The sequence below is a fragment of the Brienomyrus brachyistius genome, chromosome 20 (genome assembly GCF_023856365.1).
Source record: "Brienomyrus brachyistius isolate T26 chromosome 20, BBRACH_0.4, whole genome shotgun sequence".
Classification (NCBI taxonomy): Eukaryota; Metazoa; Chordata; class Actinopteri; order Osteoglossiformes; family Mormyridae; genus Brienomyrus; species Brienomyrus brachyistius.
The window spans coordinates 19,425,296-19,451,037 of NC_064552.1; the positions used below are offsets into that span (position 1 = coordinate 19,425,296).

Genomic DNA, 25,742 nt, shown 5'->3' on the forward strand with positions numbered 1-25,742 from the left:
TGCCTTGCGTCCGTAGCCTCCGGGGAAGGCTCCAGACCCCCCCCTGACCCTGAACAGGAAAAGTGGGTTCAGAAAATGCATGGATGGATAAAGAGACCCCTGAGTGTACATTTAGCAATTATAAAAATTATTAGAAGCTTAACAAGGAACAATACTGCTTCCATTTATTATTTTGGAGGCAAATGCATTAAAGGCGCAGGGATGTTCGTCAAACTGGAATAGAAACCGAAGTGATTGATCAAACCATTTAAAAACGGAGGGGACCCAAGTTTAGCACTTTATTTTGAAACGACGAGCTCCTGACAATCCAGAGCTACAGAGAAAACACTGTAATGAAGGAAGGCGTGACGCCGCACAGGAATGGCGAATGTTTAACGACTGGCAGACTCACAGTGAGAACGGCAGCAGGGACCATACAGATAGACAAAGAGACGGACGTGGGGATTCTCCCTGTAAACATCCAGCCAGAAACACTGGAGCTCAAGAAAGTCCCATGTTCATAGACGGCAAATACTCTCACTTTCCTGCAGTAAGATTCCGGGTCATAACAGGATGCACCCCTGCCCTTACATTCTATACACATTCATATATTACATAGTGATCTACATGATTACAGTCTATACACATACTGCCCTCCTGAAGTATCGGGCTGGGAGCCGCGGGGCACTGATACATTGTGGATGAAAGACGAACTGGTCCTGGAAACGCAGTCAGTGTTACACAGCTGCAAAAGAAAGATGCCAGTGCTTATCTACTAAACTGGAGATAGTCAGTGAAGGCTGCTTGGACCAGCTGGACTGTTAGATACAGGGATAAAAGTGAGAAAAATATGTCTTCGGCAAACACCTGAAATCTCTCGGTCCAAATGGAGTTACACTGGAAAACAGCTCCGAAGACTCATGGGATTGTGGGCGGGGCTCCTTTTCACTCAGCGTTGCTTGATATTTATTACTTAAGAAAAAAAAGTAAGAGAGAGATGGCGGGAATGTCCTGTCCGTGGCTTTGCCCTCTCGTGTGAGGATCTCCGGGAATCGGGGGCAGGAGAACAAGAGGCCTGCGCTGACCCTTTCCCCCTTTCACCTGCGACATTTCCACCGCTCTCTAGGGGGCGCTGCCGGGCCTTCAGAGGTGCGATGACGTGGAGAAGCACAGCTTCAGGGTGTAGGGGTTGGAACCATCTGGAAAAGACACAAAACACGGGTGACCATCACCCAGTATTCAACAGCAGTGATCCCCCTTTATGCTTAAGGTGTTATGCACATTTTACTCGGTGTTCAGTGTGAATGTGTAAATCACTGCTTAACAAAGAATGCCATATTTTAATAATTTCTATTGAATATCTTAGATCTGCAAGTATAGACAAGATTTGCACGTCCCAATTACACTAACTGAATTTTGCAAAGAAGCCATGATCAGCTCTGCTGAACAGCCACATGTATGGATGCTCATGTGTATACAGTGATTTCCAGTGCCAGATTCACGCCGATGCAGTGACCAAGTCCTGCCCTGTACAAAGCAAGAGGCGGGGCCAAGGTCACAGCTATAATAATAATAGAGAGAATATATCCGTCTGTGTGTGTGTACAGAGACGTGTCCTGCATCATTGGAAACACTAAACAGTACCGGTCGATCTAGGTAAGGCTCTCCAGCAGCGCCCCCCTCTGGATTGTTAATGGGCGGCTGCCTATGTCGGCTAATGGATTCACCCGCACTGTCTGTATATTTACGTATACTGCTGCTTAACGGCCGTCAGATTGGAGGAACGCTGCCCTCGTTTGTGTGCAGAGCATATCAAACGTCAATAATGGTTCTTTACCTTTTATAGCAAATGCACCCAAATCGCCCACAACTATGTGAAGCATTTATTTATATGGCAGTCACGTTTTAAAACATATTTATAGATAAATGACCGAAAATACACTGAGTAACTCGTTGGGATTCGGTGGAAATAGAAAAAAAGACATTTTCTGTTTACTTAAACACTGCAGTTATTGTACGTCTCAGCGTGTGCGTACTAGAAAATAAATATAGATGAATAATTCCCTTGTGTATGCGTAATAAATATGAACACTGGAACCACACTGTTTCTGTTACCGCGTTTGCCTGCAGCGAAGACAGATATTTAAAGCATGATCGCATTTAGCTACCAAACCGCCCTGTCCCTCTGAGAGACCGCCGCCCCCCGGGGAAATCTCAGTGCAAACGCTCGGAAAAGAAGCAGCCAGTTCCAGCCGTCACGGGCCGTGCGGCTAAATCTCATTTCCGATTTCCACATCGCCGTGAACCGGTTCGGTGTGGGGTGCGATCCGAGCATCGTGTGCACTTACTCGGTATCCTGATCTGGTAATGGTTGAGCACCGTCAGCACCTCCACGGCATGCGTCTTACTGTCAAACTCTAACAACCCTGAGATGGTTTTTGAGCAGGCTACAGAAACATAGAAAAAATACACAAAAGCCGCAATGTACTCATTCTTCACAATGTGATATACTATTTGTATGTGAGTGTGTTATGTATATATTATGTTCTGGGGACCAAATGTCCCCACAATGTGATAAAAAACTGCTATTTTGACGTACTATGGACAGTTTTTTTCAGTCCCCACAAGGAGAAACTGGGTTTTACAACACCTGTGACTGCAATCAAAAAACTAAAAATGCCAAAAGTCTTGTATTTTGTTTTGTTACTTATGGTTAAGGTTGTCATTGCTGGGATTAAGGTTTTTCCCCAAAGAAATGAATGGATGGTCCCCACAAAGATATGAATACAAGCGGGTATGTGTGTGCGTGTGTGTGTGTATATCATATATGGGGTTGGTTTGTTCCTTCTGGGGTCCCATGCAAAACGTCACTTTTGAGGTCCCACACCATTCATAGTGTAGTGGGTGTTTGTGGCCAATAAAGGCCCATGCAAATGCGATGTCAGTGCTGATAGACACTGCCACCATGTTCAGCCATGAGTGACTCACAATTACAGTATAACCATATATGCAAATAAGAAAAACTTACGTTTTGCATCAAACACTTTGAACTTGATGAAACCGGGAACATCATGTTCGGAGCACAACTGGAAAGAAAAGCAAACATGGCTTTACGCCTGGGGTGTCAAACTCCAGTCCTGGGGGGCCAGAGCCCTGCACCGTCTTTGGATTCCCCTCATTTAACACCCCTGATTCACCTCTTCCTGCTAATTACCACACAGCTCTTGAGCTGAATCACTTGTGGTGGAACAGGGAGAGAGCTAAGCTACACTGGACTGCGCCCCCACACCCCCCCCCCCCCAGGACCCCTGCTTTATACCTTCTGGCAAGGTGTGTCTCAATTCAAACACACGAGGTGAAACTGTTCTGCTTGAATTCAATGCTCATGTCACAGAAAATTCATAGCTAACGTATCACTTCCGTCTGTTGTTACGTTTATTGTGATTAACTCTTTATTATATAATACAGTCTGTAGTCTGATTTTAGAGTGCTCCAACACGATGATGTAGGTAACTTACGTTACTGACACACCTTAAGAAATACTGATTCTATTCATACATATTTTATATGCTAAGTTTTATATGCTAAGCCTTAAATTAAAATGCGAGAGTAAAATTCATGAATACAACATGTTAATAATTTGTATTTTTAAATATTTAATATAGTAAGTCTTGCATTAAATTGCCAAAGTAAGAATTCATTACCGCAGCTTGTTAATACCTTTTTATCCTTATATATTTATTATGTTAATCCTTATTCTTCTAATGAAAAATTCATGAACATAACCAGTTAATTTTAGTATAATAGTGGCAAATGGCAATTTATGGCTTTAAACCTAATAGATGTAAATGACAAGAGAACAATCCCTCAGAAGTTTTGAAGCAACCAGCTTCCAGAAATTCTAACCAGATGATCTGCCCTCTTGTGAAAATAAGTGTGTTGTAGGTTCATACTAAATATTTGAAATGACACATTAAACAACAGGATTTTGGTGAAGGTCTCCAATGGTGAAGGTACTTATCAGGTTAAAATAAAAATCACAGCAGTATATTCCTCTGAACATACACTATATGGACAAAAGTATTGGGTCACCTGGCCGTTACACCAACAGGAATTTTTATAACATCCCATTCTAAACCCATAGGCATCAATATGGAGTTGGTCCCCCCTTTTTCAGCTATAACAGCTGCCACCCTTCTGAGAAGGCTTTGCACAAGATTTTGGAGTGTGTCTGTAGGAATTTTCCGAAAGAGTATATATGAGATCAGGCACTGAAGGCTGGCATCCGCAACTCTTGCACAAAGATGTTTGATGGGGTTGAGGTCAGGGCTCTGTATGGGCCAGTCAAGTTCCTCCACACCAAACTCATCCAATCATGCCCTTATGGACCTTGCTTTGTGCACTGAGGCACAGTCATGCTGGAACAGAAAAGGGCCTTCCTTCCCCAAACTGTTCCCACAAAGTTGGAAGCATAAAATTGTCCAAAATATCTAGTTCCCTTCACTGGCACTAAGGGGTCAACCCCTGAGAAACAGCCCCATACCATTATCCGTCCCCCACCAGACTTTACAGTTGGCACAAGGCAGTCAGGCTGGTACCGTTCTCCTGGCATCTGCCAAACCCAGACTCATCCATCAGATTGCCAGACAGAGAAGTGTGATTCGTCATTCCTCAGAACATATTTGCACTACTCCAGAGTCCAGTGTCAGCATGCTTTACACCACTCCATCCAATGCTTGGCACTGCGCTTGGTGATGTGAGGCTTGCATGCAGCTGCTCGGCCATGGAAGCCCATTCCATGAAGCTCCTGACGCAGTTTGTGCTGGAGTTAATGCCAGAGGAAGTTTGCAGTTACTGAGTCAACAGAGCGTTAGTGTCTTGTTCACACTCGGCGACCCTGCTCTGTTACTTTACCTGCCACCTCATGGCTGAGTTTCTGCTGTTCCTAAAGGCTTCCACTTTATAAAAATACCACTTACAGTTGACCGTGAAATACCTATCAAGGAAGAATTTTCATAGACTAACTTATTGCAAAGATGGCACCCTATGACAGTACCACAGTTGAATTCACTGAGCTCTTCAGAAGGACCCAGTCTTTCACAAATGTATGTAAACCTGACTGCATGGCCTGGTGTTTGATTTTATACACCTGTGACAATGGGTCTGAATGAAACATCTGAATTCGATTAAGAGTTGTGTCCCAATACTTTTGTCCATATAGTCCATACAGCAGAATATACTCTTAAAAATTGGGTTTACATATTCAAAAAATGGTGTTTGTAGGTTTTTAAAAGCTGGCTATTCAACTGTATTTATAACAGCATTATTTTAGTTATATTGCTAACTGGCTCAGCAAGCAGCCCATTTTACAAACACAACACAAAACACGCCCTAAGCTGACACTGGATTTGGTGACGCGCCAGGTTTAGCCACATAGCAGGAAAGATGCAAAGACTAGAATCACAGTAAAGAAGCCTCTGTGAATGAAGTGGGATATGCAGAGGAGAAACTGAGAAACAATTACATGAACAGGGACACGGAGCTTAATACTACACAGCTAACAATACTAAGAGGGATACTATGTGTATTACAATTACTGAAATAACATGACAATACTAGCAGGGAGAGTATGCTTATTACACAGATAACATAATACTACAGGGAAAGAGATAACAATATTAGCTAGGATACTATGCTTATTATTAGAGAAATAATAGAAACAGGGATACTACACAAACAGTATCTCACAAAAGTGAGTACACCCCTAACATTCTTGTAAATATATTCTTATATCTTTTCATGGAACAACGCTGAAGATATGACACTTTGATACAATGTAAAGTAGTCAGTGTACAGCTTATATAACAGTGTAAATTTGCTGTCCCCTCAAAAGAACTAAACACACAGCCATTAATGTCTAAAATTTACACTGTTATACAAGCTGCAAGAATATGAAGGGTGTACTCACTTTTGTGAGATATTGTATTACAGAGCTAACAATGCTAGTTGCTATACTATGGTTTTTGTTAGAACAGTGACCAGGATATAGCACTATACTTATTATTATACAGCTAACAATACTAAGATTAAGATTGAGATGGACTTTACTGATCCCATAAGGACACTGCACGTTATTATTAACCTAACATAAATACTAAGAGGAATGCTACACTTATTACAGCACTAATAATCATAATAGGGACATTACCCTTATTATTATGCTGCAGTGCTAACAATACTAGCCAGGACAGTATGTTTATTATGGAGATAACAATGACAGGGATGCTTTTTATATTACTATACTGAAGAGCTAACAGTACTAACAATGGCTATTATTATAGATCAGAATCATTATGCAGAGTGGAAAACACGGGAGAACAATTCCGAAGATGGCAGCTTTATAAGAAAATGGCAGAGTAGCACCTTACTGTGTCTCCCTCCAGTCAGTCCGCAGGTACATAACCCCCCTCCCCCTCTACTGCATCACTGCATTGTCCAGCTAATTTTTAACAACTGCCGCCATCTCTAATGACCATTAATTGCACCTTACTATCTACGCAAAACGCACCCGCTGCAGTTCCTCCTCCGTGACACAGGGGGGCACGTTGTAGAAGTGCAGTACGCAGGATGGCGGCTGGATGATGTTCTTGGAGGCCTGGCCGGCGCTGGTGAAGCGGTTGTTGCGGGTCATGGAGAAGTCTTTGTAGCTGCTGGTGCCGTCCTCCAGCTCGAAGACCTGGCTGGGGATGACGGCGTGCTGCTTGGACACACTGGGAGGCGGGGGGGGGGGGGGGGGGGGGGACGACAACCATTACTTAATATCCTCAAGATGCACAAGAACGGGAATGACAGCTTAATAAAGATCGCTTATCCACTGCACCCTGGGAGGAAAAAAAAAAATGGTGCACCTATCAACCGTGTTCAGATTGGGGAGTGAGAGAGAAAAGGGAGACAGATAGAGAGAGAGAGAGCGGGGGTCCCAGAGGAGGTAGCATCTGCTGTGGCACATGCTCATTCCCTGGGGGGGGGGGCAGGTTGAACGGCATGATGAAGGCTCTATAGATCAGTGCGCCTGAGGGCGCCGAGGGGGGAATCTCTCTCAAAGAAACACTGCTTTACCCTGCAAGCAAGATGGCACAAGTATTTTAAAAGCCTATCCAGCACCAGAACAACTCACACAGTTCCAGAAAAAACAACAAAAGCTGGTGGCATGAGGAGCTGGTCCTGGTGTGGAAAAACAAGTCATGAGGTCTTGGTGCTGATCCCCTGACCAAGTGACACAATCTGTACCACATCATTAGAAGAATCTACTTACATGAATTACTCAAGTGATTGGTGGCCGTGTCAAACTGCGTAGCATGGTGAGACCTTACATGGCCACCAAGGTGGATATTTCAGAAGGGGTGGGGCCTGTTCAGAAGGGGTGGAGCCTCATCAGAAGGGGTGGGGATGGTGTACAAGGGGTGGGGCCTGTTCAGAAGGGGTGGGGCCTTCTCTCCAAGGCCCTCTTAATGCGCTATCATCTCCAAAGGAGAGAGTCCCAGGAAGCTGGCATCCACAGCTCCTGCATAAGACTGCTCATAACCTCATAAACAGATCGGTGTTCTTCAGTATTTTCCCAGCTTTTGGCTCTGTGCAAAGGCCCCTCCCCCTCAACAGTGGCATCTTTGAGTGACAAATTCAAGTGCATTGGTGGTTTGGGCTCCTGGATTAATGATGGAGTTACGTTCCAATGAACCAATCATAAATGGAAAACATTGTAAGTTTAATATGATAACCGTAAACAAACAACTACTGTCATAAAATGAGTAAATAAATCATTTCCGTAAGTAAATACCATCCATCCATTTTCCAAACCGCTTATCCTACTGGGTCGCGGGGGGTCCGGAGCCTATCCCGGAAGCAATGGGCACGAGGCAGGGAACAACCCAGGATGGGGGGCCAGCCCATCGCAGGGCACACTCACACACCATTCACTCACACATGCACACCTACTGGCAATTTAGCAACTCCAATTAGCCTCAACATGTTTTTGGACTGTGGGGGGAAACCGGAGTAACCGGAAGAAACACCACGAAGACAGGGGGAGAATATGCAAACTCCACACACATGTGACCCAGGCGGAGACTCGAACCGGGGTCCCAGAGGTGTGAGGCGACAGTGCTAACCACTGCACCACCATGCCACCCAGTAAGTAAATATCAGTAACTAAAAATAAAATCACTGAATATAAGTTTGGTTGGTTAAACAAAAAAAAAGCACCATCTGATATGTCGCTAAACACTATGAGATGCTTATGCTCAAGATCACTACAGAGACAGGAAGTGCTGCTGCAGGGATGCTGTCATTGCGAGGCATCAGTAGAACGTATCACATGGCATATCACCAGCCCAGAAACAGATCAATATCTAAAGCTCACTGAACGTGCATTGGTATCGCACCATTGTGAAGCTGAAATATCACATGTAGAGCCATTGTAAAGCAAAGGGCATCTGCATTACATTTATATCAATGTCGATTCTGAATCGCCATTATAAGTACGCAGTAGGTTTGGTTGAGATTCGGGTCCTGGGAAGTGTGCAATGGCGGTTTTCCACTGGCATACCGGAACCGAGCTGTACCACAACGAAAGACTAGTTACAATGTGGTTTCAGCTCGCTTTGGTTTTCCACTGCAGAAAACGCACTGGCTCGGTAAAGGCGTTGCCGGGTTTGGACAACGACAGTGACATGTGCTAATTTCCTAATTTCCTATGCAAACATCAAACGCTAACAGAATAAGCATTCGCTTGCATAAATTTGCATTACAAATCCAAGCCATTTAGCTTGCCCCCCATCACAATGTACAATACCACTAATAAGGAATAATATATAGAATATACCCCTTTTCACAGTACGTCAGATAACCCATGCACAGAACACTGGATTTCCATGCATTTTCGACCAATCAGGTGCTGGCGATGCAACCAGTTGGGTTTGGTCATGTTATTAAGCAGGGCCATGCCAGTGCAGTAACGGCTCGAGTGCACATCACATCACAAACCTTACAATGGAGAACTGTTCGCAGCACGGGTGGAGTAGAGCTTGGGTCTCGGTAGCAGTGGAAAAGTACCATAAACTGATAAGCAGGTAAGGGCACCTTTACAGAACAGCTGTGGAGGGGCTGACCTAGGAATTCAGGTATGGGGCAGGGGGTGACAGAAAGGGGGGCAGAGATGAGGCTCACCAAACACTGAGGCGCTTGCCGAAGACCTTGATGCTGTTGAGGTGGGTGATGGCTCTGTCGACCGCATACTCGTCCCCCATCTCCACCAGCGCCGTCCCCGGCACGCTCTTCATGAACTTCACCTGTGGATGCCCGAGGCCACCTTCAACACGTCATCCGGACAGCAGCTTAAGCACATCGACGTGTTAGACAGACGTGCTCCTCACCTTCTCGATGTTGCCGTACAGGCAGAAGAGGTTGAAGATGCGGGTGCAGTTCATCTTGGTGGGGTGCAGGCCGCTCACCATGGCGACCGAGCTGGAGGAGTGGCCGATGTAGGAGGAGGTCTGGGGCAGTGGGTAGGCCACCACCTCGGGGATGTCGTGTGAACCTCTCTTGTACCTGTTATTGCTGGGGAGAGGCAGCAGGGGGCAGTGTGACCCTGGAAGAGGTGCACAAGGGGAAAAAAAAGAGAAACAGCTTGGCACAGCGTGAGCTTGTCAAACGGGAGGGAAAAAAGAGACATAATTATACATCATTTCCACACCTATTTCTTCCAGGCCTGCAGAAAACCATTTTGTTATAGTGCTGCTTTCTCAAAATGCTCAGCTCAATGCTGAGGCTTATCAGTGTATATTATACACAAGAATACATGTATGCACATACATTTCAATGGCAAGAATAACACTTAACAACTACAATACACTAAATATTGAAAGTTACGCTTGTGTAATTATATTTAAACACAAAATCTAACAAACAGGAAAAATCTGTGACATAAACACCCAGCAGATGAAATGCAGAATTCTCGTTTTACATTCATAAACAGGCCGAGGTGGCATTTCTTACAGCTCCTTGCCGCTTTGCGATGTTTCATTTAAATGTAAACGCGAGGAGGGGGTTGCAGAGCGTGATAATTAAAGCGTGACAGCAGACAAAAAGGCAGGAGCGCTCACCGTAGCCGTTGTCGCTGAAGGACGACGGATGCTCCCCCAGAATAGCCTGCCGCTGCCTGCCCTTTCCCTGCTCTGAAAGAGAAGCAGGAGTGAAACAGCGCTGCGCGGAGCAACAGGCTGGGGTGGGGGGCAAGATGGGGTAAAGGGGGACAGGGGCGGACACGCGGAGATGGAGCCTGGAGCCGGCGGCGGCCGCCCCGTTCAATCGCCCGCCGCGATGGGCTTCCGCCGCTGGCTGCCTTACAGGAACAGGAGGTGGCAGAGGCTGTTTAATGGTCACTATTACCGCTCAGCGGCAGCGGCACCCAGATGAGGCGAATTATTAACATATAACAGATACATTACGCGGCCTTCAAAAATGCTCCTCACAAGGCAAGTCAGAAAAGGACAATCAGAGTAAATGCATGTATTTGTTTTCAAAGAAGCTTATTTTTTATGTTATGTAAATAAACTTATGATATGCTTAATGCATATTAAAACAGTTCAAAATTCAGCAGTTTTGGAATAAAATGAAACATCTACATTGCTGTCACAAGTGAAAGTGGTTTAATGCTGGTTTAAGGTGGCGGTTTGGGCGTTAGGGGTCTGTGTTTGTTCCTTCTCTGTCTGCTCACATTACAACACGGGGTCTAGTCCCAGACCCTGCTGCGGCCCCCCCGGTCCAGGAGCGCCGCTGCCCTTCGGAGCCTCGTCATCTCGCGGGCGTTTGTGTGCTGATCACTTGCCGGATAAAGACGAGATCGGGCGGCTTGCATGTTTAATGGAAAATCCCCGGGGCTGAGGATCGAAACGTCACAGTGGGGCTCAGATTTCCTTTTCAGTGATCCCAAGATCGTCCTCATCCCATCCAAATGTGGATAATGGTGCAAATGTTTCTACAGTATATTCATTTACCCAGCCAGAGTGCCTTTCTTGAGGGAATAACAGAATTCCATACCTACAGTCCTGCCTAGCGGCCCCTCATTGGCTGGGCTCAGAAAAAGGGACCTTCTCGCCTGTCCTCCAAAAATGACTTTGGAGCAACACTAGGGACGATATCGGTGCACTTTCTGCGCACGTGTGTGTGTGTGTGTGTGTGTGTGTGTGTGTGTGTGTGTGTGTGTGTGTGTGTGCGCGAGCAGGTATACCTATCCTTATGGGGACACAGTGTCCCCATAATGTGATAAATATCCGTTTTTTTCCTTACAGGGACCGGTTTCCTGGTCCCCATAAGGGAAAACTCTATTTTGCTTGTATTTTGCTTGGTTACTTATGGTTATGGTTAGGGCAGGGTGGGGGTTAGGGTTGTCATAGTTAGCATTAGCATTTTTCCCATAGAAGTGAATGAGCTGGCCCCATAAGGATAGGTATACCCTACGTGTGCATGTATGTATGTATGTATGTGTGTGTGTGTGTGTGTGTGTGTGGCGGTCAGGTTTGGTTAATTGGGAGGGCTGCACCATGTCATAACCATGACAGCAATTGCTTATGACAGTCATCACAGCCTGGGCGGCCCCCGATATGCAGCCAGCAGGGGGCGTATCCACAACCCAGCTGCTTTAATCTGATAATGGTTACAGCCCAGCTCTGCTGAGGAGGCTGCATATTGCACATATTAATGAATATGTATTATGGCTGTTTTAGACCTTATTTTTATAAAAAAATTTTTGGGGGGGGGGGTGGGCTTCGGTTTCTTAATTTTTTGTCTAAACCCCCCTGATAAAGGTAGCATCCCATATTTTTTCTGGGGTCTGAATCCCCCGCCCCCAAGGATCAAATCCTGGATTCATCCTTGATTAATTCTCACCGGAAAGGTACTGAACACCACTGCACACAAGCTAACAGCTAAGAGGGGCAGAGACTGCTGGGCCATCTTGGACAGCAGAACTTCATTAATGCACAATATAGGGGAGGGGCCTCCAGGTGACATCAAGGTCAAATAAGTCCCCCCCCCCCGCACCCCCTATTCCAATCTCAGTCTGCTCTGCAAGTTGGGCCAAGACTGCTTGCAGGCAAGTTGGAAAGCAAACTGTGTACATTAAAGGGAAAGCTATCAAGCCTGCTCTCCCCCCGTGCAAAGCTGAAGGATGTCCAGACGACGGTCATGGAATAAATTAGATTGGGTAAATATCCTGCCCGTGGGAGGCCATCCTCCGGGGGCCTTCGAAATGAGTTTTTGACCTTGGTGGGATTCCACATTTTCGAAGTGAGTTGGAGTTTCCTAACAAGCCTTTCAGATATGCGACACTGGAGACAAGCCGCCCTCCACATCTGTTAAAATCCAGAGAAACAGAACAATTCGCAGCTTCACATCTAAAACTTGCAGCTCCAGCAAACACTCAAGAACCATTAAGCTTTGCGCACTCTGGGGGAGAATTCTCTACGCAGACAGATTTAAACAGGCAACTAGATACTGTATAGTGAGAAGAAATCAGGTAGACTGTGAACTACCAAGAGGCGTATACAGGGGCAGGGCCACTGGCCCAAGCTGAAATCTGATTGGCCCCTAGAGTGCTCTCGCCCCTGTCACTCACTGATTCAAAACATATCACTGGCTAATGATAAGGTTGGCCCATCCGTATGAATTCTGGTGCGGTTTGTGCCCCCACTTTAAAACAAAAAAACCTAGAATCGCCCATGAAGCAACCCAAGCCACGTTACCAGCTCCCCAGCTTCTGGTGCCGCGGGATCTAAAAGCTGCGACCTTCCATTTATGCCGTCATCATTTAATCACGCCAGTGCCGATCGAAAGCCTCGGGCCATCTCTGACAGCTCCCCACCTCTCATGAATATTTGACGGTGGGACCAGCTCTGGTGATTTGCTACAGATTATCACCATAAAAAAATAAATAAAGAGGCCTTGCTGAATCATCACAGTCCATTTTACATTCTTGCCGATGCCAGTGCCCCACCAGAGAAGATTAGCCTCCCTACGTTTGTAGCAGGTTTCCCAAGACCGCCTTAAATCTATATCTTTAGTTCGAAGGTGCCATCGCCCATAGCAACAAAGACTCGACAGCATAAAACAAACGATTGCCTTTGTCAGGACATGTGTACTTAGTGAAAAGCTAAGTCCTGTTGTATTTGAATTGTTCTCACAGGGTTTTGGACCTGTTCCGCCATCGGTCGATTTTACGCGTTGGAGTCTTTGCTGGCTGGGGGGGGCGTTTGGGACCCTTCTGCGCTAATAAGTGAGTTTCTGAAGCATTTCCTTCAGGGGTGTTGGTGTGGTGGGTGGGAAAACCAGTCATCTTGACAGAGACTGTGCCCTATGAAGTCAAAGTCAAAAGGAGGTCCTCATAAAGTCTTCTGACGTGGGTCTTCTGGCAGTGGAGGGCTTTGAGGTGGAGCGTGCAGTCAGGACAGGTGTCAGGCTTTGTCTTGCTTCCTCTCTTACCCCCTGTTTGCTGTGACTAGTAGAGGTACAGGATCAGTTGTCCCCCCCCCCCCCCCCACTCACCCCACCGCCACCATGTGGCCCCCGTGATGATGGGAGTAAGAGGCCGAGGTCCCAGCTGTGAATGTGTTGCCTGGAGATGGACCCCTGCTCATTAATCCCTTGTCTTGCTGACCATGGTATGCGCTAGCTGGACTGCAGGTCTGGGGTTCGCCTCCCCTCTGCTCCGATACACTGAGCAGTAGGGGGCGCCAGAGTCGCAGGGACAGCTTCACGTTCTCTGGGCTAGAGCACGCAGGGGAACTGGGAAGTCTCTGTTATTTATGCTTTTAATAATTTCTGACAGTCCTATGAAGGAGGTATTGTAGTCCTACGTCTTGGCTTACCAAGAGGGTGTTTTTTAATGCATTTGAAGATGGGTAGGTGATTTCTCCTCCTTTTGGCTGACGCAGGCAAAAGCCATAGACAAACAATCAGTTTTACTAACAACAAGGCAGACAACAGAAAGGAATCTTAACTCTAAATCTTTGAAGCAGTAGGCCCCAAGATGCAGCTAAAGTTTTTACGAGTGGAGCCTGCATCAGTGAAAGGGCTGCTACTCTGACTGGCAGAAGACAGAAACTCCTCAGATCTGAAAGCCTTTCAAGGGCAATCGATTGTTATAACTGTCTTCACAACAAGCAGAGATACAAAGTGAGCGACACATTGAACAGAAAAGCAAGGAAAGAGAAATGAGAACTCAGAGACAAAAGGAAGTGGTCTTACCTCGCCTGACCAGATACGGCTTAGTGTAGTCCCAACTATCATTATCATTTCGTATTACGTTAAGGCGCGTTGGCTACAGGGGGAAGAGAACAGAGCACTGCTGTATGTGTGTCCAGGCAGACAGGCAGACTGACAGAGAGAGTGGGGGTGGCACATACTTGTATGACTGCATGTGTGTCAGTAGAGTGGAAGTAGTGCGCACTTGTACCACTGCATGGGAATAGTGCATACTGGTACCACTGCATGGGAGTAGTGTGTACTTGTACCACTGCGTGGGAGTAGTGCATACTTGTACCACTGCATGGAAGTAGTGCATATTTGTACCTCTGAGTGGGAGCAGTGTGTACTTAACCACTGTGTGGGAGTAGTGCATACTTGTACCATTGAGTGGAAGTAGTGCATACTTGTACCACTGCATGGGAGTAGTGCGTACTTGTACCACTGAATGGGAGTACTGCATACTTGTACCACTGCATGGGAGTAGTGCGTACTTGTACCACTGCATGGGAGTAGTGCGTACTTGTACCACTGCATGGGAGTAATGCGTACTTGTACCACTGAATGGGAGTAGTGCATACTTGTACGACTGCGTGGGAGTAATGTGTAGTTGTGTGAATGTTCAGACAGAGATGCAATGTGGCTTGAGTCTGGGGGGCAGGTGGAGGGGTGTGTCTCCTCCTAGAATGTGTGGAGCATGCTGAATGATATGCGTGATGGGGGAGCGGAAGCAGTACTGTCTCTGATCCCAGCACCCCCACGATGCTCACATGACAACGATGCGCTCGGCCAGCAGGGGGGGTGCACTTACCCGGGCGTACTCAATTTTCAGGGTGCAGCAGCCCGCGTATATGTCTGCTCCGTTCAGAGCCGCCTTGGCTTTCTGAGCATTCTGAACTGTCTCGAACGTGAGCCTCGGTCAAGGAGGAGAACCCAAGGAGAATGGAGCACAAGCGTAGTACAGCACAGGAGTCCAGACCGTTTTATAAAAAAACGAGAAAGCTTCTAATTTTAGCTTATGAGATACTCAGTAGCTAAAATGTTACCCAAGACTTGGTATTCTAGTCTGAAAAGCCCACAGGAAGCCGGCGCATGTGAGCCCGTCAGACTTCTGAAACCGATATGGCCAAACTTGGACTGCGAGGCGACAAGAACGATCACGCGTGCCCAGCGCACAAAAATAAAAAAGCCACAGACGACAGCAAATACGTCGTTCGTTTCGTAGGCCAGGCCTCCGCGATAAACCGCCGAACTGCGGAGAGGAAGGCTAAAGGTACTTGTGCAAATATTGTAAATAAAAAAAGGAAAATGTACTGCAAAGCACTTTTGAAAATGCCTGCCTGGCGGCCAGAGTTTAGTGCCACAGAAATTAAAAGTTGCTGGCAAGCCAGTTTTAAAATGGGGTGGAGGGGAGGGTATATTTAACAGGTATTAAACTGCAGCCCCGGCGGCTTATGGAAGCAGGGATTCTTCAGGAACATGAAGACAGGCGGCTTTAATATACGCATTAAGAGTGGGTGACACGCCGTCGGAGTGGGGCTGCCCAAACTCACTCCAGCTTTATGGCCATCGCTTCCTTCATCCTTCCTGGAAAGCCCCGGGGCACAGCTCATGTCGGCTGAGGCACGGCCCACTGTATTTTAGAGAGGGTTGCCTCCCGAAAATCCAGGTGTTGGGGTCCTAAGCACCCTTCTTCCCAGGCACATCCTGCCACAAAACTGACTGCCTGGGTGAGATCAATGAAGGATATTCCACCATGGCCTGTATCCCGTTCCTCTTGAAGATGACGATGCGCAGCACGCTGCCGATGGGGTTACACACCGTATACAAAACATCCTGCAAGAGAGAATGAGGATGAGGTGAAGTCAAACCCCCCCACCTTGGGGCAACAGTGACAGTTTGAAACCACGGGCAGCAAGAGACATTCAAAGGCTTTTTACAAGACAAGCCCTGTTTACAGTTGATTTTAAAATGTGATCCTTTCGCCCAAGACGCAAGTAGATAGACGAGACACATCGCTGTTTATCATGTGACTGTCATGCTTGTCCAAGGTGTCTAGCTGACCACTTGTGTTCAGATTTCATCACTGACCTGCGCAGTTATTGTGACGTCCTAGTTGGGACACATTAGCGTTTACACTACAAAAGATTTGTGGTCAAATGCATCCCAAACCACTTCTGAAAGTGGTTTGAGTGACCGGATCACAATGTGTCTTGGTGGTCATTGACACTTGGATTTACTGCTGGCCACTCATGATCTGATCGCCCAAGACGCATTTTAAAATCACGTGTAACACTGTGGAGCTGTTTTGTCCATTTAAACATGACGTTCAGTGTTAGGGGACTGCATCCTTACGGACAATGGGATTTTGGTGATGTGTCTCTCTGCCTGAGGGAAGGAAGCCAAGAGACCGGAAGCCGGAATGTGCCGGAAGAGCAGATAGGAGGCTGGGATTGGTGCAGGAGGAGAAGCATCTCCCCAAAGCTGGTGTGGGCTCTATATAGACAGGATGTGTGGATGGGGACTAACCAACCTGCTGATCCCTGAACCAGGCAGACTGGGGGTAACTGGAGGGGCCTCGTTCCCAGTTTTTTGATTATCTTAGTGGAGCTCTTGGTCACACTGGAGCTCGGCGGGCTTTTAAGGAGAATTGAAGATGGTACTAAACCACCATACCATACTGTAATCATCACGCACCAATGTATACAGGCATGAAGCTACGGCTTTTTATCTTCTCTGGTAAAAAAATAAATTTTGAGCAAACTAGTGAGTTTAAAAAATAAAGTTTTCTTCATGAGAAACGTATTGCTAAAAATGTTTTATTTCTCCTGGCTAACAATCGGGCTCCTCAAAGCTAAGGGAGAACCCCCGCCCCCCCCCCCCCACAACCAGCGCGGCACATTTCTGGCTGGTCCCAGTATGGCACTGAGATGATGTGACCTGATCTCGCTCACCCGGCAGTAACCGGAGTCGGCCGTGCCCCTGCCTAGCGTGCCGTCACGCGTGTGCGGTCACTCGAGCCGCTCGACCTCAAGGTCGTGCAGGGAACACCTCTCATTTGGCCCGGCGTGCTGGCTGACAAGTGAGCACCTGTGATCAGGTGTGATGAGGACACAGATCTCCCCGGGACTTTACCGCATCAAGGAGTTTTAAATGGAATTACGATACTAAGACTCGAATGTCATCCACAGAGCAGGGACTCAGGATATTCAACATTGCTGTTCACTGAAGAACTCCCTGTGCAGGAAAAAGGCTTTGCACTTCTCAGGAAAAAAAGAACAAAACATCGACTTGATGCTTTCTTCAAGCTGTTCCCAAAAAGCAACCTGTATTGCAAATAAAAGCAGAAAGACTGAGAGCAAAACCAGGACTCCCTGCATTGAAATATGTGCCTACAGTAGCACAGAAATCAGAAAGCATCTCAGGCGTCACCTTGCCAACGTGACCTTACCTGTGTCACCTTGCCTATGTCATCTTACCTGTGTCACCTTGCCTGTGTGATCTTGCCTGCGTGACCTAGCCTGTATGACCTAGACTGTGTCACCTTGCCTGTGTGATCTTGCCTGCGTGACCTTACCTGTGTCACCTTGCCTGTGTGCCTTTCTGGGTATTGTAGCTTAATTAGTGCTGTATCACTTCTATATTTCCATATTTTAGCAGGTAGTTTCTGGCTTCTACATTCTGATGAGGCTGAGCACATGCAGAGATGCGTAGGACAGATCCTAGACTAGTGCCGTGTAGGTTTGCAGTGTCGAGGATAATAGGCAGGTTCTATGCCTTTAATCCGGTAATGTGGAGAAGGGGTGCAGGGAGTCATAGACTTCAGTTGTCCTGTTCTGAAGTAAAGGGCTTCCACGTTTCTAGGTTATCTGCATGGTGATGGAGTACAGCGGGTTCGATGATTCTAGGGTCTTGCCATAGTGATTGAGTAGATGGGGGTCTATGTTTCTAGGTTCTCACCATGGTGATGGAGTAGACATGGTTCTGTTTGTAGGTTCTCACTATAGTGAGTACAGAGTAGAGGGGCTTTTAGGTTCATTATGGTGATGGAGTAGTGGGACTTTTAAGCTCACTGTGATGATGGAGCAGAGGGACTTTTAGGTTCACTGTGGTGATGGAATAGTGGGACTTTTAAGCTCACTGTGATGATGGAGCAGAGGGACTTTTAGGTTCACTGTGGTGATGGAGTATAAGGACTTTTATTCTCACTGTGGTGATGGAGCAGAGGGACTTTTAGGCTCACTGTAGTGATGGAGAAGAGGGGCTTTTAGGCTCACTGGGGTGATGGAGCAGAGGGACTTTTAGGCTCACTGGGGTGATGGAGTAGAGGGACTTTTATTCTCACTGTGGTAATGGAGCAGAGGGACTTTTAGGTTCACTGTGGTGATGGAGCAGAGGGGCTTTTAGGCTCACTGGGGTGATGGAGCAGAGGGACTTTTAGGCTCACTGGGGTGATGGAGCAGAGGGACTTTTAGGCTCACTGGGGTGATGGAGCAGAGGGACTTTTAGGCTCACTGCACTGATGGAGAAGAGGGGCTTTTAGGGTCATTGGGGTGATGGAGCAGAGGGACTTTTAGGCTCACTGGGGTGATGGAGCAGAGGGACTTTTAGGCTCACTGGGGTGATGGAGCAGAGGGACTTTTAGGCTCACTGCACTGATGGAGCAGAGGGACTTTTAGGCTCACTGGGGTAATGGAGCAGAGGCACTTTTAGGCTCACTGGGGTGATGGAGCAGAGGGACTTTTAGGCTCACTGCACTGATGGAGAAGAGGGGCTTTTAAGCTCACTGCACTGATGGAGAAGAGGGACTTTTAGGCTCACTGGGGTGATGGAGCAGAGGGACTTTTAGGCTCACTGTAGTGATGGAGCAGAGGGGCTATTAGGCTCACTGGGGTAATGGAGCAGAGGGACTTTTAGGCTCACTGTAGTGATGGAGCAGAGGGGCTTTTAGGCTCACTGGGGTGATGGAGCAGAGGGACTTTTAGGTTCACTGTGGTGATGGAGCAGAGGGGCTTTTAGGCTCACTGGGGTGATGGAGCAGAGGGACTTTTAGGCTCACTGGGGTGATGGAGCAGAGGAACTTTTAGGCTCACTGGGGTGATGGAGCAGAGGGACTTTTAGGCTCACTGCACTGATGGAGAAGAGGGGCTTTTAGGCTCACTGGGGTGATGGAGCAGAGGGACTTTTAGGCTCACTGGGGTGATGGAGCAGAGGGACTTTTAGGCTCACTGGGGTGATGGAGCAGAGGGACTTTTAGGCTCACTGGGGTGATGGAGCAGAGGGACTTTTAGGCTCACTGGGGTGATGGAGCAGAGGGACTTTTAGGCTCACTGGGGTGATGGAGCAGAGAGACTTTTAGGCTCACTGGGGTGATGGAGCAGAGGGACTTTTAGGCTCACTGCACTGATGGAGCAGAGGGACTTTTAGGCTCACTGGGGTAATGGAGCAGAGAGACTTTTAGGCTCACTGGGGTGATGGAGCAGAGGGACTTTTAGGCTCACTGCACTGATGGAGCAGAGGGACTTTTAGGCTCACTGGGGTAATGGAGCAGAGGCACTTTTAGGCTCACTGGGGTGATGGAGCAGAGGGACTTTTAGGCTCACTGGGGTAATGGAGCAGAGGGACTTTTAGGCTCACTGTAGTGATGGAGCAGAGGGGCTTTTAGGCTCACTGGGGTGATGGAGCAGAGGGACTTTTAGGCTCACTGTAGTGATGGAGCAGAGGGGCTTTTAGGCTCACTGGGGTGATGGAGCAGAGGGACTTTTAGGCTCACAGCACTGATGGAGCAGAGGGACTTTTAGGTTCACTGTAGTGATGGAGCAAAGGAACTTTTAGGCTCACTGTAGTGATGGAGCAGAGGGACTTTTAGGCTCATTGGGGTAATGGAGCAGAGGGACTTTTAGGCTCACAGCACTGATGGAGCAGAGGGACTTTTAAGCTCACTGTGGTGATGGAGCAGAGGGACTTTTAGGCTCACTGTGGTGATGGAGCAGAGGGACTTTTATTCTCACTGCGGTGATGGAGCAGAGGGACTTTTAGGCTTCCTGTAGTGATGAGGTAGATGGGGTTCTAAGCTGTGACTATGGCAATGGAGTAGAGGGGATTTTAAGCTCTTGTCATGGTGATGGGTTAGAAGGGGTTCTAAGCTGTTACCATGGTGATGGGATAGATGGGGGGTTATAAGCTGTTGCCATGGTGATGGACTAGCGGGGGTACTAGGCTCTTACCGTGGTGATGGGGTAAAGGGGGTTCTGAATGGACAGCAACAGCACTTTGTTCCCGCTGTTAGGGTCGTCCGAGTTGGTGGGCCGGGTAATCCTCTTACTGGTGGAGTAATTGAAGAAGGCCTGCTGGCCTGCAATGTAGACGGCCTCACTGGTTCCACATGCCACACACTTGTCTGCGCTCTCCAGGCCCTCGAACTCCACCAGGGCCTGCCGCTTGAAGGGCATCATCATAACATAGCTGCGGGGGAGCCAAAGTGAAGACGTCAGCGTTTGTCCTGCTGCTCAGATGACGGGGAGTCTGTGTCATTGCAGGAGCAGAAATATCAGACATTATCATCCTCCGGAGGGCGGCTGATAACCCTTTGTAATAAATGCACCCAAGTCAGAGCTCACTAATAATGAAATTCCTTGAAACAAACATGGCTTATATGCCACTTTCAGGTGTAATGCCACTTTCTTCATGGGGTAATTATTCAGTTAATGCTCTCGAAGCATTAAGCAGCTAAACTGAGTTAATCAGCTAAACTACAAACAATGCTGTTATTTCGGAGAGCACAGCCAACACTAAGATAGGCTGCAGCATGTTCTCAGCGTGTTGTGCCATTAATAGCCTTGCAGGCGAACTCCACACTGCCTTAAGACTGAAGACCCATGGACGTGTCTGTCCTGCAGATCGAGGCGTGAAAGACCCTTAAAGCAAGGATTAGCAGAGACAGCTGTAGCTGTGCCCAGTTGCATCAGCAGGAGCCTAGGGACTTACTGTAATCACCCAGTATGGTCGATATCACAACACATCACGAAAGTACCACATGCCTGTCCCCTATATACCCTACTCTGTTTGCCATCCCCTGGTTTTCAAAGCAACCGTTTTTCCAAAACAACCAAAAAAGGAAGCTAAAAATATGCCATTAGATTAAGAAAACTCTGGAGAGCGGAATCGTTTAAACACATTGATGGAACATGATCTCACTTGATTGTTTTATTACATTTAAAACCACTAAAAAATTATGGCATAAATGCACAAAATTTCTGTCGTTAGAACCATTTACGGATTAATGGCGCCAATGTAAGGAACTTCCTTTTCTGATTAGTTTTAAAGTTTAATGTATTTTTAAACTCATTTCACTGTAACTAGAACCAAGAGATTGAGGAAATGTTTCATAAAAAAAAAAAATAGGATGAAATTAGGATGAAAGATGGCCAGTCAAGATCTAAGGATCAAAAAAACCTTAGGCACAGCATCTATTCATCGGGTTCCCTGTTAGATGATAGACTTTCATAGGTATTTACTTGCTTCTACCCAAATGGTTTTATATACAGTGGGTTAGGCATCGCTATTATCATTACAAGGGGGTTTACGAGATACAGACGTGTGATACCTGCATACTCAGCTATTTGGCTTTATATTTTGTGCAATTCCTGAGTCACTTATCTGTCTGAATGTATGATTTTGGAAGCCAGGATGTTTTGTTCCATTCTGTTTTGTTTTGTTGTGACTTTGCGATTGGTGTGCGTGACTGATGTATGTTGTTTTGTATGAATCTCAAAAAGCAATAAATAGATATGCAAATAAAAAAGTGTTTTGCAATGGACTGGCATCCCGTCCAGGGTGCCTCTGCCGTTTGCTTCCTGGAATAAGTTCCAGACTCACCATCCTGGATAAGCAGTGAGATTTCCATCTACAACTTTGAAATAAAAAGGCAAAAAGATCAACATGCAATCTCTGAACTTCAGAAGAAGCCCAAACAGACATGATGAGAAGTCAAACTTCATCCTTGTAGGCACGAACAAGGGCATAAATTTAGGTTGAGCATCTGGGGAGTTGAGGTCTCCACCCATAAAGGGGGGTCCAGGAGGTTGTATTGGCTGGTTTTGATTGTTCGGGTGGTTACAACCCCCAACCCCCCCGTTAGTTTACACCCATGGGCACGGGGTCAACATGCAAACTCCACTTACACATAACTTAGACTAAATCTGGATGTCTGGATCTCTACTTGCAGATCTACCACAGTGCGGAAATGATGTCATCATGACAGAAACGCGAGAAGCTGGGGAGACATACCAGATGGTGCCGAATTTCTCCAGGGCTTCCACCAGATCGGCCTCCACCACGGACTCGCAAAGGCCGCGCACGTGCACCACTGGGGATGGGGCGATCCTGTGGGCATCATCCCCACTGTCCTGCAATGTAGAGAAGCGAGCTTCAGTCCAAACACAGAGGGAGTCAGACTAACCAGGGATCTAAGCCAGGCTGTAACATGAACGACCAACAAACACATCCTGGCAAAAGGACTCATCCAATGAGCTGAAGCAGTGTTTCTCAACCTGGTCCTTGTGGAGCCCCAGGCAGTCCATGTTTTTGTTTCTTCCCAGCTTTCTACCACTAGAAATTTTGGGCCCGATGAAAGCATATCATATTGGACCCCCAACCCAGGCCAATCCAATTACATTCCACTCGGGAGCCCTTGGAATCGCCACACCTCCCCACTGTGACCCAGTGCTCTCGAAAGATGGATACAGCAATGGAAAGACATAATATATAACAGCTAACTGCACGTCAACACAATAAATGCTAAATGGAATTTTTGATAATTCAGCAACAGAAATCCCTGCTGGGGACATTTATCTACCTTATTACCCGGTGAGAAATCAAAGCTGAATATGGCGGAATAATATTGAGTTCCCAGTGAGAGTTTGATTAACATCCATCCATCATAACTGGGCCACTTAGAAAAGGACCTACATGGGACTTTTCCTAAAAAATTTTGATATTTCACACTAAACTTCTGACAGGTGCAGGTGATACAACCCGGAGACATGCAGTGTGGATCATTTTACTGAAAAAGTTTGTTGGAAGAGCGGCAATGATAAAAACAACAAAATCATTGTCTCATTTAGATGCTAACAGGTATAATTGTAAAACCTCTACCCCCCTCCGTTATGTTAATCCCACCCCCCGAAAAAACAGCGATGCAGGCTTGAAAACAGCCGCCCGGCGGTCCCATCAAAGATATATCATCTGCGTCTTTCATCGCGAGGGCTGTAAAACGCGACCCGACACGTCGGTTTATTTTAGAGAACGAGGCTGAGCTTCTAAGAATGCCGGGGCTGTTGATCTAATATTAAAGTACAGACAGTCACATATTTTGCCACCTGTCTGGAACAGCAGACCTCGCCAGTGTCTCAGAACCAGTGGTAAAACCTCGCCGACACAATAAGTGTCCCTGTGGGGATGCGGTCAAATTAATCCGGAATGTCAATGGGATGGATACCGCTTTAGTCCAAGTTCGTTAACTCCTATATACAGAAATGTTTAAGTTTTAAAATACCATGTAAGTAAACAAAAATGTCTATTAGTTATCCGGGTCATTACATGAGAAATCTTGACAAACACGCGTTTGTCATTTAATAAATAAGTGCAAATTACAGCAGATGGTGCAGAACACAATTGCCCTATTTGAATGTAACTAAATTAAATGAAGCGTGCAGCAACAGTTGGGTTTTATTGAATTACAGGAGAAATAATAATTTTAATAACCATCGGACTTGACAGGGGGCGATTAAACAGTACATATTGCTGTTTTGGCATTAATAGTAAAATTGCTTGAAACTTATAATGAACAAAAAATGTGGAAAACGTCAGTCTAAAGCCTACTCCATGCTTAACTTTTCCGCGTGTGATTACGGGCATCAGCCGGGGCAGGTCAAGGCGCCAGGGATCTGGGGGGGGCTCTTCGGAGCAGGTGGACCGGCTGCTTTTCAGACGCGATCCGGTTGGAAATGACCGCTGACCCAGAAAATCGCACAACGGAAAAATCGTACTTGTATTAAAACGCCACCGCAAATACCAGGCGTTCGCCTGCCTGTTTATTGGCAATGTTAGAGCAAATGGATCCCTGCAGCCAGTTTTCACTCTTAATTCCCCATTTTACGGGGGAGTTTTACACCCATTGGAGGAATGGGAGATAAAGCGTAATAAGATCATCTTGTCTGTAGGACATAAAGCTCAGGTGCTTTCGTGTGTTTCTCTGACATTTATTCGGGGCTGAGATAACGGGCCGGGCTCCGCGGCTTGTCCCCGGGGCCAAATTAAGACACGGGGCCTTTCTGTACTCTCTTAAACCGAGCCGTCAGCATCCCTGAGCGAGTTTCCTGCATTGCCCCGCCCGCAGCCTCTTTCGGGGAGGAAACATCGCTGCGGAGTTACTTAAGAATATATCGGGACCGCACGCCCCGTCTAGCGTCTGAGCCCGTTGCCTGGTTACCACAAAAGAAGAAGAAAAAACACGGACCGTTGCCGTGACGACGCGGAAGTCACGCAAGCGTTGCACCTTTCGTGCAAAGCGATGCGGTGACACGTCGGTCGCCTCTCAGCTTTCTTGGGTGTCCTTTTTTTGCCCTTAAAAGAACGTATTTCAAATGTACGACCTGCATGTTTTTATTCTGACTTTTTATTATGCAGTTGAAGGGGAGCTTATTAGGTTGGGAACCTTACTTTACGTAACATGTTCCATGTATATTTTATAGCTGTACTTTGCGCGGCAGAGTGAACTACTTTTGGTGATTAATTCATGTCCTACACTTTTCTGAAGAAAGGCTGTCCGGTTGTTCATGACACATCTTCGCACACCACCAGTCTGCAATCCAACACTCCGAAAGCCGCAGTTTTATAAACAAGACACTTAATTTGAGCAATTAAAAAGGGAGACAAGTCATTTAGGGTGAACCACAACTGGCGTTATTTGAAAAAAAAGCATAATAATTAGGAGAAAAATTTTAAAACAAAAGATCTATTATTGTAAATAAACACTCATTAAACCTTTTCATTGAGAAGCACAGTGGCTCAGTGGGTAACAGTACTGCCTCAGAAAGCCTGTCTAAGTGCACATGTTCTACATTGAATTGAATAGTTTTCCTCTCACATTCATAGACATGTATTTGGGAGACTTTCCCACTGGTGCCCGGTGACAGAGCAACATCCCACCTTGTGTGTCCCTCAGCTGGATGTTTTGTTGGGAATGCAATGCCATCTTGACGCACACTGACAATAACATACACATTACATAATTCATCGTGTCTATATAATCCCATAAGATTGTTGTTTTAGTGGGCAGATTCAGACTTATAGCTGGTTGAAATAAGTCATCTCGGGCTTAGGAACATAACCAGGCATCAGAACTGGGATTTCATGTTATCTAATGAGTTTTGCTTTAGCACCTATTTCCTGTTGGCTATAGC

At 46.6% G+C, this 25,742-nt stretch overlaps 1 protein-coding gene across 2 annotated transcripts in view; it reads right to left on the reverse strand.

The window, feature by feature from the left end:
• Positions 1–264: 264 nt before the first annotated feature.
• Positions 265–25,742, reverse strand: part of LOC125715636 (heterogeneous nuclear ribonucleoprotein L-like) — a 48,351-nt gene continuing 22,873 nt past the window's right edge. For both annotated transcript variants that reach the window (XM_048987414.1, XM_048987413.1), the window contains 12 exons: positions 22,567–22,685; positions 20,505–20,742; positions 16,028–16,113; positions 15,089–15,185; positions 14,281–14,353; positions 10,140–10,211; positions 9,411–9,625; positions 9,205–9,326; positions 6,548–6,749; positions 3,008–3,065; positions 2,328–2,426; positions 265–1,178 (listed from right to left, as the gene is read on the reverse strand). In XM_048987414.1, the coding sequence (XP_048843371.1) occupies positions 1,123–1,178; positions 2,328–2,426; positions 3,008–3,065; positions 6,548–6,749; positions 9,205–9,326; positions 9,411–9,625; positions 10,140–10,211; positions 14,281–14,353; positions 15,089–15,185; positions 16,028–16,113; positions 20,505–20,742; positions 22,567–22,685 (1,437 nt within the window). In that variant the 3' untranslated portion in view covers positions 265–1,122. The remainder of the gene's footprint in view (positions 1,179–2,327; positions 2,427–3,007; positions 3,066–6,547; positions 6,750–9,204; positions 9,327–9,410; positions 9,626–10,139; positions 10,212–14,280; positions 14,354–15,088; positions 15,186–16,027; positions 16,114–20,504; positions 20,743–22,566; positions 22,686–25,742) is intronic.